The sequence below is a fragment of the Lutra lutra genome, chromosome X, assembly GCF_902655055.1.
Source record: "Lutra lutra chromosome X, mLutLut1.2, whole genome shotgun sequence".
Lineage (NCBI taxonomy): Eukaryota > Metazoa > Chordata > Mammalia > Carnivora > Mustelidae > Lutra > Lutra lutra.
Genome location: NC_062296.1, coordinates 59,951,168 through 59,968,462, shown reverse-complemented (window position 1 = coordinate 59,968,462; position 17,295 = coordinate 59,951,168). Strand labels below are relative to the sequence as shown.

The window sequence follows — 17,295 nt, the reverse complement described above, 5'->3', positions numbered from 1 at the left end:
AGGACAGGGTATGAATCAGCAGCCAAAGAGGAAGGCAAAAGGAGCAAGGACTATCTCAGCAAGTTGCTCTTCTTCCTGGGCCTCAGTTTCCCCATCTGTAGTATGAGAGCTATTAAGTCCAGCATTCTTTTTTTTAAAATCTTTTTTTTTTTTTTTAAGGTTTTATTTATTTATTTGACAGACAGAGATCACAAGTAGGCAGAGAGGCAGGCAGAGAGAGAGAGGAGGAAGCAGGGTCCCCGCTGAGCAGAGAGCCCGATGTGGGGCTCCATCCCAGGACCCTGAGATCATGACCCGAGCCGAAGGCAGAGGCTTTAACCCACTGAGCCACCCAGGCGCCCCTAAGTCCAGCATTCTAACCTAAAGGTGCCAATTCAGAGGGGAAGAGAGGAGGCTGACTGGGAGGTCCCTAAAGGTAGCTGACAGGGAGGCTGGACAAAGGTCCAGAGAGCCCCCACTAAGGCTTAAGGGGCCAGGGCAAGAATCCACATGGAGGCCCACATACCATGTGACTAAATATTTCAAAGGTATAAAGGAAACTAACAAACTGTTGAATAAAATATGTTCTGTTGGCTGGCCTTGAAAAAATGTTGTTGCAATGACTCCTAAGGCCAAGTTTGAGTGAAAATTCTTAGACTCCTTCGACTGCTACACTGGAGGCTGTGGTGAGGACAGAGCTGGCCTGGGGCCCCAACTGTGGCTGCTGTGTCCTGCTCAGGCTTCCTGCTCCAGGGAGCAGAGCAGGCTGTGGGCCCTATGGTGCACTCTGAACTCTGTCTTTGCGGTGAGGCCAAGGTCACGCTTCCCACGGGCTGTTCCCTGCCAGCAACGGAGTACAGCAAGGCCTTGTGGAACCTTCCTTCAGATAGCACTGATGCCAGTCATAGAATGCCCCCTCTGACCTTCTCTCCCTCACTTGGGCTCAGATCGGCAATACCTCCTTCTTCCCTTCTATGCAGGGATCCTATACGATCCTTGCCCGTCTTGCCCTTGTCCTGACACCTGCTTCTCAGAGGTCCTGGAAGAACACATTGGCCCATAGCCCACAGCTCATCTCTTCTCACTCGGGGCTCCTTCCCACATCACGAGGTACCTCGTAGGAGCACACAGGACCCTAGGCACCCAGAATGTGGCCCTGTCCATGTGTTTCCTCAGCCTGCAGTCCCCACACCCTGTGGCAGTGTGGGAAGTGTGGCAGAAGGGCTAGGGCGAAGGCACGGGGAGCAGGGAGGGGGCACTTCTTGTTTGAGTCTGACACGGTCCTGGCCAGGGGCCTCACCTTCCCGCTGCCTTCCCTCTATGTCAACCTCTACCTCCACGGCTCTGTCTTATGTGTCCTGCCTGTACACGATTCTGGAACACTCTTTGTAACCTCTTATACGTGTCCCTGGCCCTTCACATCCCTATCTTTTTTCACTAACTCGAGAGTCTGCCGGAGAACAGAGGACACCAGGGCTCAGCAAGGTCCAGTGAGTGTCTGTGGTCGTGGTTGGGTCTTCTGCCGCCCAGCCCCAGGCTTCTCTGTGACGCTGTAGCCAACAGGGGCAACCGCGCCGTGCAGCACGACTCCCCTCTGGTTGTCAGAGTGTTCCTCTGTTCCTGGAAAATGAAGCCCATCTCTCCAAATGTCCCAGGATGCAGCTGCTTCTTTCAACCCTGCAGCTACTCTCCTGGGTAAGGGAGGGCCAGGAATGTTGTCCCCCAAGGCCGGCAAGGATCCAGCCCCTCAGAACTTATCGTTATATTTGCAGTCTGGGTAACGGTAGGCAAATCTGGGGTCACAGGTTCTCAGGGGCCTCAAGATGTCCTTCAGCCGGCTGGCGGCCCCAAGGACTTCAGGGTCCGGGAGGGAGTCCTCCCCACACTGGCGGAGGGCGGTGTCTATCTCCTCTTGCACTGGGGAGGGGAACTTCCCCTGGAGGAGCGGAGGTAGCAGCTGCTGACACACGAGCACCAGGCTCTGCTTCTCTGGGATGGTGTAGCAGGAGGGCAGCTCAGCCTGGCAGCCGGAAAGCAGGCAGCTAAAGATGTCTCTACTCTCTCCTACCGCCCCGGCGGCTGCCGGGCTGCCTAGAAGAGAGAGATGCATGATATTACACACCGTATGACCTGCGCCCTTTGCAGGGGAATGGAGGAGTGGCACCACTAATTAGAATTGCTGGATGAACGTTTAGGGTCCTAGCATCTCCTGTCACCAAGAGAGTTAGAGCTTGGGGACACAGTGGTCCCTGCAGAGGACAACACGGGAGGGACTCTCTGGGCTATGGCAGGAGGAGGCCGGGGCATGGAAAATGCGCTGATCCCTGCCAGAGGCTGGGCTTCTAAATGTAGGGCTCAAACCCACACTGTGATCCTCCCATTATTATTAGGGAACGAGTGAATGCAGGAAATCGCTAGGACCCATCTCATCTGCCCCTGTGGAATACAGAGTTGGGAGAAACAGCACGTGATGTAGAATAAGGATGCAACAGGGGCCGGGGGCCTGCCCAGCGCAGTGGTTTCCGTCGCCCCAGTATTCCGCCATCAGCCTCGTTTCTTCCGACTCGATTCTTTTTAACAGAGGCAACTCAGGAAATGAGTCAGTGTGGTTTCACAGGTCAGTCTTCGGAGGCCTTCTGTTATCAGCAAAATCAGAGATCAGACAAGAAAATCCTCTGTTCTGTGACTGGGCTAAGAAAATGTGGTCACTGCCAGAGACTGGGATGTTCAAAGAGTTCTACAACGCTGGCTGAGCCCCGGAGGGTGGGGAGAAACCCAGTTCCCTCACATACCACATTGGAGGCCATGCCTTTCAGTCTGGAAAGTTTAGAAAAAGCTAAGGTGCGCACTAGGGCATCAGCCAGATAGGTACGTGTGAGATAAAGTCTAGAAACATCTGAGAGAGGCTCCGAGGAGGTAGACCCAGAGATGGTGCGTGTGTGTGGTGGGGAGGGGGGCAGGGCAGGTGCCCCGCGCCACACTGACCCTCATTGGACACCAGCAGCGTCCTGAGGGTTTAGGCAGGGCCGGGGCGGCCATGCAGAAGACCGCCAGGGACAAAGTCAAGTCCAGTTCCCCTTTGGAGATGGAGCTGGAGCCCAGACTCAAAAGGGGAAGAGGGACATTTTAAGAACTGGGGCTTCTCTCACAGTGACGCACGGAGACCAGAAAGGCCCCGGGGTGCGACGACTCCCCTCCCCCCATCACCTCTCCCTGGCTCCTGTCACCCTGATCTCCCCTCTGCCAGCGGCTCAGCTAGGCCCACGCTGGATACCTTCCTGCTTGTCGATGACGCCCAAGGCGCTGGCATCCCGGATGAACAGATGCCCGTTGTTAAAGATGCCAAACGTGCCCGCATCGACGTGGGTGAAGTACAAGAAGTAGTTCAGGTCGTTGCTCCTCAGGGACTCCAGGACGGCGAGGAGCTGGAAGGCCAGGTCGGCCACCTGTTCCGGGGCGGCGCCGTAGAAGTCGCGCAGCGGGCTGGTGCTGGTGCTGACCGCGAATCGGCCGCAGGAGCCCAGGTACTTGGGAAGCGGCCAGCCCTCGGCGCCGGGGAAGATCTGCAGAGCAGGACGGGGGAGGTGTTCGGGAATGAGAGAGAACATCGCAGAGAAGCCGCTCCCCCCAGTCTCTCACTGGGATCCCCCAGAAGGATGAGCCTCACCGCGCCCCTTCCTCTGCCGCGTGTCCCTCAGCCTATTTTTTACCTCTTGGACCACGGACCCCGTGCCCCTTTCTTTCCATCGTGGGTGGATGAAGACATTCGGAAAAGGCAGCCCTTATTTCCAGGCCGCGGATGCATTTCAACAGGTTCCCCAAGCGAGGGGCGATTTTTCCTGCGCTTCAGGATTCAGGGGACTATGTTTATTTCAAGACTTGAAGAGTTGAAAAAAATATGACTAGTATTTGGGATTTCACAGACAGCCCTGCCTAGGAAGAGGCCATGGGGTGAAACAAGAGGGTCAAGTTCAGGTCGATGTGAAGGAAAATATTTTTTAAAAATAATAGTGCAGGCACAGAGTCTGGGAAAGAGCAAAAATCATGACAGCGGCCCTTGGTGGGCTCGAGTTTGGGGAACTACGGCTCTGGCTCTGGATGAATCTGCCTGGCTAGGGCAACTACCTGCTCAGAGATGCTGCACCTGCCCCCCCACCCCCTTTTTCTTATTTTCCTTATTTAAAAAAAAAAAAAAAAGTTATCCCCCTCTCGACAATTTTCTGTGGTCTTCTGCCCATTTTAACCCAGCGGCCTGTTGTGAAGAACATTTTCTTGCTTCCCCTGCCCACCCGGGACATCTGCCACTGAGGGCCGTGGAGGGAAGTCCTGGGCCCCCTGGCGAGGTCTAACTGGGCAGATCCAGGCTCTTCCTGGGTGGGGCCCAGGGTGGTGGAGGTACCCAGCCCAGGCCTCTCAGCAGTCTGCTGCCATCACCGAGCTTAGGATGCTGGGAAAAGAAGACTCCGGGGAGGGACAACCAGCAATTCCTTCTCCTTCTCTAGGATTTAAGATGTCAGTATTACTAGGCAGCTTTTAGCATACAGACCTTGCAGTCAGATAGCTCTGGGTTTGGTCCCATTGCCGACATTAGCTAAGTGACTGTGGTCAAGTCACCTTACATCTCTAAGCCTCACCTACCTCATCTGGAAAAGGGGATAATAATAATATTTCGGTGTGGAATTGTTAATTAAAACATTCAACACAAAACCCGGTACACAGCAGGTGCTCAATAAGTGAAAGCACTTCACTGATTATATATCAGTTTATATTAATTATTCATATATTAATAAATGTGCACAAGACAGCAAGTTATATATTAACATATTAATAATTGTATATTTCATATTATGATTATTAATATATTATATAGTTTATATATAGTTCCTGTAATTATATATTATGACAAACTAATGTTATGTATTATAATTATATTATTATGTACAATTATTATATATTATACATTATATAATCTATATTATATATCATAATATTACATATAATTATTATATAATTACAATATATTAATATAGTATATTCGTCATATAGATTATATTATAATCTATGTGATTATTATATAATCTATATGATATATATGATACACTATATGATTATTATATATAATTATATGTATTATATCATATTATATATTACATATTATGTTATATATAATAATTATTATATATTAGTTACATGTTGTATAATTATATATAACAAATAATATATAATAAACATTATATAATTATGTATAATAATGAATGAAATAATTATAGATAATAAATATATACCAATTGATTAATATAGACCAAAATATATGATAATATATCAATGATTATTGATTATACATATTAATAATTATACACAATTATATTTAAAATTAAATTAAATGATGAAATTATAATTATATAATTAATTCTGAAAATAAACATCAAGTGTCTTTGTTGTGGTGTTTTCCGACTTGCTCGACTTGCAGCTTCTCCCTCTCCTTTACATTCTTTTCTTTCCCCTCCCTCTCCTTTCTCTCTTCCCTCCCTTATTCCTCTTCCTTCTTCTGCCCCTCCTCTCCTTCCTCTTTCTCCCTCTTCTCCCTAGCCCTCCTCCTTTTTCCACTCTTTCCTCCCGCTTCCTAGTTTCCTTTGTGTCCACAGCGTGAGTGTCCTGACCCTTGGGATTTGGGGCAAGTGGGTGTGACTGGGCTCCACACGCTCTGCAGACGCTTGCTGACTCGCTCTCTCCAACGCTGGACTGGAAGCTACAAGGAGACAGGGGCCACCACGATTGTCTCGTTAACCATGGGACCCCCAGGTCCTGGTGCGCCTTCATTTATTTGACCATTCCCCTACTGATGGACAGCTACAATACTTCTGTTTTTCTCTCCTCCTCAGGTACGGCTGCAGGGCATATCTCCAGGTGGTGGCCCCAACAAGGCTTTAGGTAAAGGGGAAGAAAGCTCAACCCGGGGCTGGCCCCCTCGGAGCCAGACATGAAGCCCCTCCCTGGGCGGGGGTCACTGCCTACCTGCAGGAGGACGGGATGAGCATTGACAGCGAGGGTGTAGAGCAGACGCAGCTTGTCGCGGTCAGTGAAGTGGTCCATGAAGATGCTGCCAGCGTCGGCCACCTCGGCGTAGCGCCGGACCACGCGGTCCAGGAGTCGCTGCGATGGGCAGCGCAGGAAGGGGCTGGGCAGGCCCTGCAGGGGGTAGGTGGGAGAGACCTCAGGAGTGGGGAAAGGGTGCTGAGCTCTTGCTGGGAGGGGGGAGACACCAGAGCTGGGGGACAAGATGGGCTTTGTCAGGGAGAGACCCCTGACAAGGGGTCAGGAAGGGGGCATCTGAGTGCTACTGGAGGGCGGAGTGTAAGGGCCTGTGCAGGCGGGGCTGGGGGGCCTGGGGAGAGACCCCCCAGGGTCAAGGAGAATGGACGGAGCCATCCTAGGGGCAGGGCAGGGTGGCGCCCGACAGGTGGCGCACTTCAGCAAGCACGCAACACGTTGGAGCGCCTGCTTCTCCACCCCACCGCACCCCCACTCTGCCTCTCCACAGAAAGCCAGTCTCAGGCTGAATTAATTAGATCGGCCCTCTGCCAGTGACCTTTAGGTCCCTTTCACCATTTCATGACAATGTTACCACTGTTGTGATGCTAGGCACCTGACCATCTTCCTGTGTTTTGTTCTTTTCTTTTCTTTCTTTCTTTCTTTCTTTTTTTTTTTTTTTTGTGGTGTTAGAGGTCATACTTGCCTCATTCCAGATCTTCTTCTTTTTTTAAAAAAGATTTTATTTTATTCACTTGAGAGAGAGAGAGAGCGAGAGCGAGCACGAATGGGGGGAAGGACAGAGGGAGAAGCAGGTTCTCTGTTAGACCTGGGACGCGATCCCAGGACCCCGGGATCATGACGTGAGATGAAGGCAGTCCCTCAACTGACTGAACCACCTAGGTTCCCCCACTTTGTTCTTCTTGGGATAAAATCGGGAAGCAAGGACTTCTGTTTATTTTCCACGACCTTCCACCCCGCGCCTGTACCTTTCTCTCCACACAGAACAAACACAATGAACCCAACCTACTTTAATAAAAGAAAAGAGACATACTTAAAAATAAGGCCCCGGGTCCAGTTTGCCAGAAATCAGCGCCAATGCCACACCAACCAGCTGGCTGTGTGACCTTGGACAAGTTCCTTATAAATCTCTCTGTACTCTGGGTTACAGTTTAAGAGGAGGGTGCCAGTAACAGCACACTAAGAGATCACGAGGATCAAAAACAGCTGACAGGTGTAAAATGCTAGAACAGTGCCTGGCCAGCAGTAAGCACTCAATAAATGCTATCTGCTCTTATTAAATGAAAAAAGTTGAAACTTGGGGCACCTGGGTGGTTCAGTTGGTTAAGGATCTGCCTTTGGCTCAGGTCATGATCTCCGGGTCCTGGGATCAATCCCCTGTTCATTGGGGAACCTGCTTCTCCTTCTCCCTCTGCCCCTCCCCTTGCTTGTGCTCTCTCTCTCTAATAAATAAATAAATCTTTAAAAAAGCTTAAATTGCCGAACATTATATAAAAAGCTAATGATGTACTATATCTTGGCTAATTGAATTTAAGAAAGAGTTTAAACTCCCAGCACAGAGAATAGTGGTGATAGCCGATGATATCGGTGATAGCAAGAGTCAGACTTTGCGGGTGAGAACAGGATTTTCAACTTCTAAGAGCCCGACTTCCAGGGTGAGGAACTGAAGCCTGAAAGACCAAGGGCAGAAAGTATGCCCCCAGGTGTCTATAGACGGTGTTTGCAGGCTGCCTGCTTAACGGAGGTGCTGGCGGAGTGAGCCATGGGGGTTATGTGGGTGGGGTGGGAGCCTCCAGAGCCCCAGACCTTGGGGCACGGGGCAGGGCCAGCAGCCTGAGCCCTCCCTCGCCCCAGCCAGAACCTAGGAGGGTGGAAGGACTACTGGGAGCCGGGAGAAGTCTTGGGAGTCTTGGAGGTTGGTGAGGGCATGGACAGGCTCATGGGGTAGGATGCTCAACCATCCCAGCTTGCTTGGGACTGAGGGTTTCCTGGAATGTGGAGCTTTCGGAGCTAAAACTGGGGACCTGAGACAATTGCTTGCTCTGCCACAGGGCCCCAAGTGGACTGTGGCTGTGGACCCATACGCTTCTGCTCCCAGACAAGGGTTGAAACTGACTGACAGAAGCCGGCGTGGATGCTTGTTGAACTGGCATCATTGCGGGTACCCAGTGAGCCCCTGGGGCTCCCCAGGGAGGGAGGGGGCTAGTCCAAATTCTGAAGTGTCTGGGCATGATGAAATGTGCCCGGGGTTGCCGATGAGAGCCCAGGAGTTGTGCTCAGGGAGAGAACATTAAAGAACATTCCATGTTTGCACCTCCAAGTCTAGGAGTGTTCAGTTCATGTGCGCTCCAGCCCTCGGCCCGTGTATAAACAGGAGGAGAGGGGACGAACCCATCACATGCCAGGCAGTGGGCTGCCTATTTCCCTGCCATTGCTCATTGAATCCTCCCAGGCACCCACGAGGCACGTGCCCTTATGAGCCTCTTTTTGCAACCGAGGAATTGGAAGTCGGCCGAGTGTAGGTAAGGGTCAGATTCTGGGTTCAAACCTGGTATGGGCCACATGTTTGTTCCCCTGCCCCTGCACCAACCCTCACCCCCCCCCCCCATTCATATATTGAAACGCTAATCCCCAATGCAATGGTATTGGGAGGTGGGGCCTTTGGGAAGTAACTAGGCCACCAGGACAGAGCCCTCAGGATGGGATTAGTGCCCTTATAAGAAGAGTGGTGAGGGACGCCTGGGTGGCTCAGTGGGTTAAGCCACTGCCTTCGGCTCAGGTCATGATCCTAGGGTCCTGGGATCGAGTCCCGCATCGGGCTCCTTGCTCAGCAGGGAGCCTGCCTCTCTCTCCGCCTCTGCCTGCCTCTCTGCCTGCTTGTGTGCTTTCTCTCTCTCTCTTTCTGACAAATAAATAAATAAAATCTTAAAAAAAAAAAAAGAAGAGTGGTGAGAGCACCACGTGAGGATACAATGAGAAGGCAGCTGTCTGCAAACCGGGAAAAGACATTTCCTAAGAGCCAATTAGCTGGCACCTTGATCTTGAACTTCCCAGTCTCCAGAAGTGTGAAAAACAGTCTTCTGTTCTTTAACCCACCTGGTCTATGGTATTCTGTTATAGTAACCTGTGCTAAGACAAGACCCTGTCCGTTAGACTCCAACGTCCATGCAGTTTCCCCCATAATGGTTCCTGCCCCACCTCTGGCCCCCTAAGCTACCCAGGTAGAGAGCAAAGAAGGTGATTTGAAGCTAGGAGAATATATCTTTGCTTCTTCTTCTTTTTTAGGATTTTATTTATTTATCTGACAGAGAGAGAGAGAGAGAGAGAGGGAGGACAAGCAGGGGGAGCAGTAGAGGGAGAGGGAGAATCAGATTCCCCGCTGAGCAAGGAGCCCAAGGTGGGGCTCGATCCCAGGACCCTGGGATCATGACCTGAGCCGAAGGCAGAGGCTTTAACCCACTGTGCCACCCAGGCGCCCCAATAGATGCACCTTCTAACCACCCATGGTCCTCTCTATGCCCTGTGTCCTTGTCTAGCCGAAGCCTCTCCTTCCATGGCCACATACTTCGGCAAACAGGGCAAGGCCATCTTTGATGGGATTAGGAGTGCCTGGTGCGAATAGGGTATCAGTGAAAAGCTAAGCCAATTTTCCTGACTTTTATTTTGGACTTGAGATTTGGGATCCATCGGAGAAAGAGGGGATGGGGGCAGAGCTGTGGCAAGAAGCCAGGGCTCCATGACCCGGGGTAATTGGGGTAAGGCCACCCAGGAGCTTCCAGGCCCAGTTTTAGGCCAGGGATGCCCTTACCCCAAACTCCTTTTCCAAAGAGTGTGTTAGCTGGGGCATGGAAGAAGGGCAACAGGTTTGGATTGGAATCTTGGCCCGACTGAGACTCAGGCCCAACTGAGACGATGGTGCCTTTTCTACCTCACAGGAATGGCAAGAGGGCTCAGGAAGACGGCGCGTGCCTTATAACCATCCTAGCCTCAAACTCATTTCCCATATTAATCATCCCACTTGGGTCTGGATGACTCTGGGCTGTTTCCCAAAAGCAAATATTACGCGGAAGGCCAAGATTTACCAGGACTGAACAAATTTGAACGCTTGTTGTGATGGAAATAAAAGTGTAGAAGAAAGAACACTAACTGCTCTCAGGGAGAAAATCTAAGGCAAGAAGGATGGCTTTCCTTTTGAAAGATTGGGAGTCAGCAGTCTGAGGTCATGAAAATGGCTGACGGCACAGCTGGATTCGGGACTCTGACCTCTCTTGCCAAGGACATAGGCAACTAACAAATGGAGAGTTCACGCTGAAATGGGTTTTAGTTTTCACTTCTCAGAATCTGTTCTTCTAAGGCTTTATAGAACGTAAAAATAAGGCAAACAGATATTATTTCATGTTCACAAATTATGAGACACATGCTAAAGACAGCAAATGTGCTAACTCAAGTCACTTTACTTCCCTATTAATTGTATTTATTTATTTATTCTTCATTCCACTTAAAAAATTTTATTTCTCCATCTGATAGGGAGAGAGAGAGAGAGCGTACAAGCAGGCAGAATAGCAGGCAGAGGGAGAGAGAGAAGCAGGCTGCCCACTGAGCAGGGAGCCCCACAAAGGGCTCGATCCCAGGACTCTGGGATCATGAACTGAGCCGAAGGCCCACGCTTAACGACTGAGCCACCCAGACACCCCCCACCTTTTTTTTTTTTTTAAAGATTTTATTTTTTCATGGGAGAGAGAGAGAGGAGAGAGAGAGAGAGAGAAATTGAGCACGAGCAGGTGGAAAGGGTGAAGGGAGAGAGAGAAGCAGGCTCCATGCTGAGCAGGGAGCCTGATGGGGGACTCAATCCCAAGACTCTGAGATCATGACCTGAGCTGAAGGCAGATGCTTCACTGACTCAGCCACCTAGGTGCCCCCATTTATTTTCCCTTTTAACCTTTTCCCCGGTCATCACCATCTTCCCCATCAATGGATTAGGCTACAGACAGTGCCCACGCTGTCTTTAACAAATGGCTAACCGGTGCAATTTTTGCCATGCACTGGGAGGAAAGAGGCTTCCAAACTCGGCCATCCCATGCGCGTTCATTGTCAGACATTCAAACAATATGGAATTGTACAGTGTGAAAGTGAATAAGAGCTCCTGTTATTGCCCCCAGAGGCTATCATCATTGTGGGTTGAGATGTATGAATACACACATATAGTGATACCAGGAAAATAAAAAGATCACAAATCAGCTTTTCCAGTGATGAGTCTACCCTGACCAGCTCAATTTGGAGGGCTGAGGGAAATCTTGAACAAATGAATTTTTACTCTTAGTGAATTTACTGTTATCAAGCTCTCCTAGCACCCAGGGGGAAAAAGAGAAAATTCGAGTGCTAATAAACCTCTGAGTTGACTTTCTGGTTACACACCTGAACATCTTTTACATGATTTAGTTGTTAAATATGCTTTCGAAGCAGGGTTTAGGTTAATTATATATCAGAGTTAATCAGCGTGTCGTAATTAAAACAATGATGATTCACTGACTGTACGGATTGTTCTGGGTAATTAAACCAAAAGTTACAGAATGTTTCCTCAAGCTGCATTGTATTCAAAACCAGGAAAACCCATTTGGTTTTTGTTATTACGAGAAATAGCTCACAGTTATTTCCTACTCCAGGAGATGGATTCCCTCCTTCCCCACCCTTTCTACTGAGGTGCTTGCTGATTGTTTTTCTCATCTGGAACCCGGATACTACACGAAGGTTCTTGGTTTGTTAACATTTCATTCTGCAAGGGCTGACTGCCCCAGCGACTATTTGAGAGAAACCATTTGGATGATTCAAAAAGTTCAGACATCTAGGGTGACTGGGTGGCTCAAGTCAACTAAGTGTCTGACTCTTGCTCTCAGCTCAGGTCTTGATGTCAGGGTCAGGAGTTCAAGCCCCGCATTGGGCTCTGCGCTGGGCGTGGAGCCTACTTTAAAAATAAGTAAATAAAAAATAAAAAGTTTCGACATTTAAAAATGTCCTCATCATTCTCAGTCATGTCCCTTTACAGGCATAGCCCATCCTCAATGACCGTTACTGGCACTGGAGAAGGGAGGGAACTTGGTACAGTAGCTGGTCCCCTCATCATCCATGATTTACTATTGGCCCTTTCGCCCATAAGGAAGTTTCTCTATGCTACTGTTGGCCTGGGTTTATCAGTTCCGGTTGCTTACACGTCAGTTACTGATGACGAGTAGGGCTTGGAAGAGTAGAGGCAGAGACCAGAAATGAGCCAGGAGCAGGTCCAGAATTTGGAGTTTGCTTTGGATTCCCCTCTACCCGCAGTGGATAACCCTGGGAAGGTTGTGTTGATGTGAACACATTAAATGAACACAATGAAACAGGTTTGGTGGTGCGGGCAGGATGCAGTCTACGGAATGTTTCCCTAGCACAGGAGGGCCCGGGTCTAGCAGAGCTCCCATTTCCATGCAAAACAGGGCCTCTGACTCTGGGTGAACTCCTTCCCTCATACAGGGCTTCTGTTTGCTTTCTATCCCTTGTAGCCCCGGGCCTCAAGTGCAGGACCGGGATGCAAGGCGTCTTCCCTTCCCCAGGAACCCTGGGCATCGTCTGGCCAGTAGCAGATGCTGTGCCTCTTGGATGCCCCCCCCCCCCCCCCCGGCTACTTTCTTCACCAGCTGCTGTTCTGTGTGTTTGGCTTTGCCTTACTTTTGTTACCCAGCCTCCCCAACCCCACTGTGGACCCTTTGCCAACCACTCTGCCTACTACTTTTAGGTCCATTTGTGGAAAGATCCCCTGTCCTCAAGTCACTTGTCTTTTAGAAATGCAAATTCTCAGTCCCTGCCCCAGACCTGCTGCATCAGAACTTCTGGAGCTGGGGCTCAGGAATGCCTGTGTTAACGAGCCCTCCAGAAGATTCTGATGCAGACTTGAGGTTGAGAACAGCTGTCCTGTAGAATGAACGTCAACACTCCCTGCCTCCTAGTCCTGCTGTTGCAAAGCTACTCACTGCTGTGGACTCACACCGTGATCATGGACTTAACACTTAACTACTTTCCACATTCACACCTTATTCTTGCTTCTGCATCTTTCCCTGGCATGCAGTTCTTTTATTCTTGGGAAGATCTGCCAGGGACATTTCCCCCAGCCCATCCTTCCCCTCCCAGGTCAGATCACATGTCCTCTAAGCAGCTTTCCTGACCTAGCCAAGCCCTCATTTTCTTCCTTCTCCTGGAGTCTGGGCCTCAGGCCCCATTGTGCCTCAGCTCTCGGGTGCTCGTGGACAGGGATGTTGAATACCAACACTTCTGTAATCTCCTCAGCTCCCAGTCTGGAGCAGGCACCCAGGAAGTCCTTAACACTCACATCTTTGGTCATGGATGGATGGATGTGCCAGGGTGCACTTACTCGGGGCATCTGCTCCAACCCCCAACTCCTGGGAGGCTGAGCCAGGCGGCGGGTGGTGGGTCCGGGAACGGTAATGTCCTGTCACGTTGGGGAGGAGCGGGGAGCATGACCACACGGGGAGATCCAGTCTGCCGAGAAGGTGATGGAGCAGACATCGAAAAGAAAGCGGAGATGAGAAACAATGTTGCCTTGGAGGCAGAGATGGGCTGAGTTGGTGCCTTGGAACTTCCTAGTTTCCATGAGGTCCTGGTGGATGTACTTCTGGCACAACAAAACCCCCTTTATACTTTAAATTGTTCTGAGGAGGTTCTGATCTCTGCAACTTCTGATCCCTGAATAAGCTACAAACAATTGTTTCCTTTTAGAAGACGTGCGTCATTTGTGGTGCCATAGGTGACCACTGTTGCTGAATTCCAAACAGCGTCCCTCCTGGTGTCTGTGGCACAGAGGCTATGGTCAGTCCACCTTCTTCCCTTGCCTCCCTGTGCTCCTTGCTGTCAAACCTTCGGCAGCCAGAGGCTCACTTGGTAGCAGTTGTGGCCCCCTCTTCCATGGAGTAGCCAACACCTTGGGTGAGCCTTTCTATAGGAGTGGTGGCTAGTTTCATCCTCCTCTTTCTCTCTTTCCATCTCATCCTCCATCTTCTCCTCCTGTGGAGCCCCAGGCTTTGCCACTGCAGAACTTGTGAGCTGCTCAAAGATTTTTCACTGTGGCAGATGAGATAATCTTTGTGGCAGGCAATTCAGCCGACAGTTGGGATGGACGGGGCAGCTGATGCAGACGAAAACACATTATTTCATGGTCTGTCATTTTGATTCAGGTATGCCAAGGCTGGTCATAATTCTCCACTGGGCCATTTCGTTTTATGGGCTGCTGGGTTTCCCCACCCCCACCTTTCTTTTTTAATCAGAAGACAGGATGCCAAGGGCTTCTGACAACTCACTTGCGCATGCAAGCTTGCGGAAACTTCCTTAGGAGTTCAGTGGCTTCTGCTGTGCAAAGGTCCTGTGGTCCAGAAAGCTCAGATAGAATCCTGATCATCAGAAAACACTTCAAACTAGCCTTGTGCTTGCTTGGGGGAAGGGCTGCCAGGATTCTGCTTCTCCCTAGCCCCTCTCTGTCGAGGTTGTACCACCCCTGTCACTCAGGGTTCAATCAGAGAAGCAGAAACACCAGGTTGTTTTCTCTTCTTTTTTGAAAAACAGGGATTTGACCTCACACAATTGACCTCACCCCAACAAGGGAAGCCAGCAGAGGGGACACTGTGTGTGAGCTAAAAACTGGTCACTGTTTCCCTTCTGCCCTCCAAAACTCCCAATGAAATCTTTCCATAACCCACTGGAAATGGAAACTAACAGGAAAGGGAATTCTGGGAAATGCACTTCAGCCAGGCCAAGGTGATATGTTACAAAACCACCCTATCACCTTGGCCTTTCTTTGTGTGTCTCATGGCAACTTTTCTCCTCATTAGTGATATAGGGGAGGGCATGTGATACCATATTAAGTTACAGAGGAATGTGCAACATTCCATATACTGCATTTTCCATATATTTATTCAACTTATAATTTTTCAACTTATTCAACTTCTAGTTCTTCAACTTCTTTTTAATTAAGTTAATAGCACTAGAAAAAAGACTAGAAGGAAGACCTCTAATGTGTTCACAGTGGTGGCCTCTGGGGGGTGGGTTCTAAGTGATTTTTCCCCCCTACTTCCTTATGGATTTAAAAATATATATACTTTAGACATTTTTATAATGAATATATGTAACCTTGATGAAATCAGTACAACCACTTTGGAAAACTGATAAGATCCACTAAACGAGTCCCTACGTACGTGTCATCATCTGGCGATTTTACTTCCATAAGTATACTCATGTCCACCAACTGACATATATAAGAATGTTTGTAGCAGCTTTAATTCACAATTGCCCAAACTAAATAGAGCCCAAATGTTCATCAAATGTGGGATGAATAAATAGTGACATCACATAGTGGGATATTAGACTGTGATGAAAAGAAAAAACTAAACTACTGATTCATGCAACAACATGGAAAATGGCACACAGCACCACGCTCAGTATATACTGTGTGATTTCATTAAAATGAAGTTCAAAACCAGGCAAAACTAATTCAGGGTGATTTAGGTCAGAACAGTGGTTACCGTTGGAGGGGGTAGGATGACCAGTGGCTCCAGTTTGCTTGGGATTGAGAGGTTTCCTAGGATGTGGATCTTTTAGAGCTAAACCCAGGAGAGTCTCAAGAAAATAGTACCATTGGTTACCTTTGAGGGGTGTTGTCTTTGTAGGGCAGTGACATGAAAGAGCCTTCTGAAGGGTTAGAAACGTTCACTGTCTTGATGTGCAGCACGGTTACATGAGGGAACACATGCAAAACTTTATCTAGCTGTACACTTAAGATTTTTGCCTTTAAATATGTAATTTCTCCTTTGATTGAAAAGCTTTGAAAATAGCTAAATTTTGTGATATAGGATTCATTTAATCAAATCATTCTAGATTAACTTCACTTTTTTTCTTTGACCTGATTATTTGATTTTTAATCCAAGACATGCAATAGACTTAGAACATGTAAACTTCAGTGAAGCATTCAACAGTAAGGAGAATTCATGGATTAATCCCCATAGAAAAAGAAGACTTTCTCTTTCTCCCTGCTCTCTTTAACATTTTTATTTATGACTAGGACCTAGATAAAAACTGTGTTCATCAACACAGGATAGTGATATGCAGTTGGGTGATAGTGACTATGATGAGTAACAGAATCAAGTTGACAGGCTCTTAGAGTAATGGATTTAATCTAAGAAGATCATATTTAATGAAAATGAAGGTCTAGCTGTAGCAGGGGTTTTAGCTGATACAATGTTTAGTGTGCATCAATTTGAAGGGAATGACCTAGATGGGAAAGGGAATTGGGGATTATCTGGACCGGGAAACCAGGATCGAGGGGGCAAACATATGGAAGGGAAAAACGTCACATATAACTCCAAGGAGTGAAAATAATTTAATAATTTAAATGAGCAAAAGCCAACAGAAGACGGATTTGGGATGAACTTTCTAACGATTTGTTCTGTTCAAAAGAAGGAATAGGCTATTTCTTAAAGTAGTGAGTTTTCCATTTTGTATGGTAAGATAAAGGATGCAAATATTTCTAGAGTTTCAATTAGTAAGCTTTCAAGTTTCTTTCAACCCCAAGAGTCTAGGACGCATGTATGGTTCAGTGGGTAGAAATCTATCTTGACCTGAAACAGGTTGATACGTTGCTCTGTGGTTCGTGCTCTTATATACATAAACCAGGGATAAATACACTTGCTTTGCACTTAATCCACTGAAAAGGTTTACAAATCAAGTCTTCCATAGAATTCTTGGTAATCCTTAGGGAGAAGGGCTGGCAAAACTGGAAAAGTTTTTAATGTTATAAGTGGCCCTGAGTCAGGACCAAGTTGACATATAATTCCTCATTTTTTAAAAAGAATCTTATTTATTTATTTGACACAGAGAAGAGAGAGAGAGAGAGAGAGCACGAGTAGGGGGAGAGGCAGAGGGAGAAGCAGGCTCTGCGCTGAGCAGAGATCCTGATGCAGGACTCAATCCCAGGACCCCGGAGATCATGACCTGAGCTGAAGGCAGAAGTTTAACTGACTAAGCCACCCAGGCGCCCCTGTAATTCCTCATTTTTAAATCTTTTTGTATTATTCCTCCTCATTAATGACCAAAGTTGTATGGATAGCTGCTTAACACAGCACTGGATTGGTTTCCAGTTCTCCTCTGAGCAGTGATGGGGCAACAGTTAAATCATAGATTGGGGCTATATAAAGTTTTTATGATTGTTATTTTCTTGATATAATTATA

The 17,295-nt window shown here is 48.3% G+C and overlaps 1 protein-coding gene across 1 annotated transcript in view; it reads right to left on the bottom strand.

Moving 5' to 3' along the window:
• Positions 1-511: 511 nt before the first annotated feature.
• DIPK2B (divergent protein kinase domain 2B) overlaps positions 512-17,295 on the bottom strand; it is a 31,559-nt gene continuing 14,775 nt past the window's right edge. The window contains exons 3-5 of the mRNA XM_047716193.1: positions 5,995-6,168; positions 3,254-3,542; positions 512-2,070 (exon numbers count right to left, since the gene is read on the bottom strand). Coding sequence (XP_047572149.1) covers positions 1,727-2,070; positions 3,254-3,542; positions 5,995-6,168 — 807 coding nt within the window. The 3' untranslated portion in view covers positions 512-1,726. The remainder of the gene's footprint in view (positions 2,071-3,253; positions 3,543-5,994; positions 6,169-17,295) is intronic.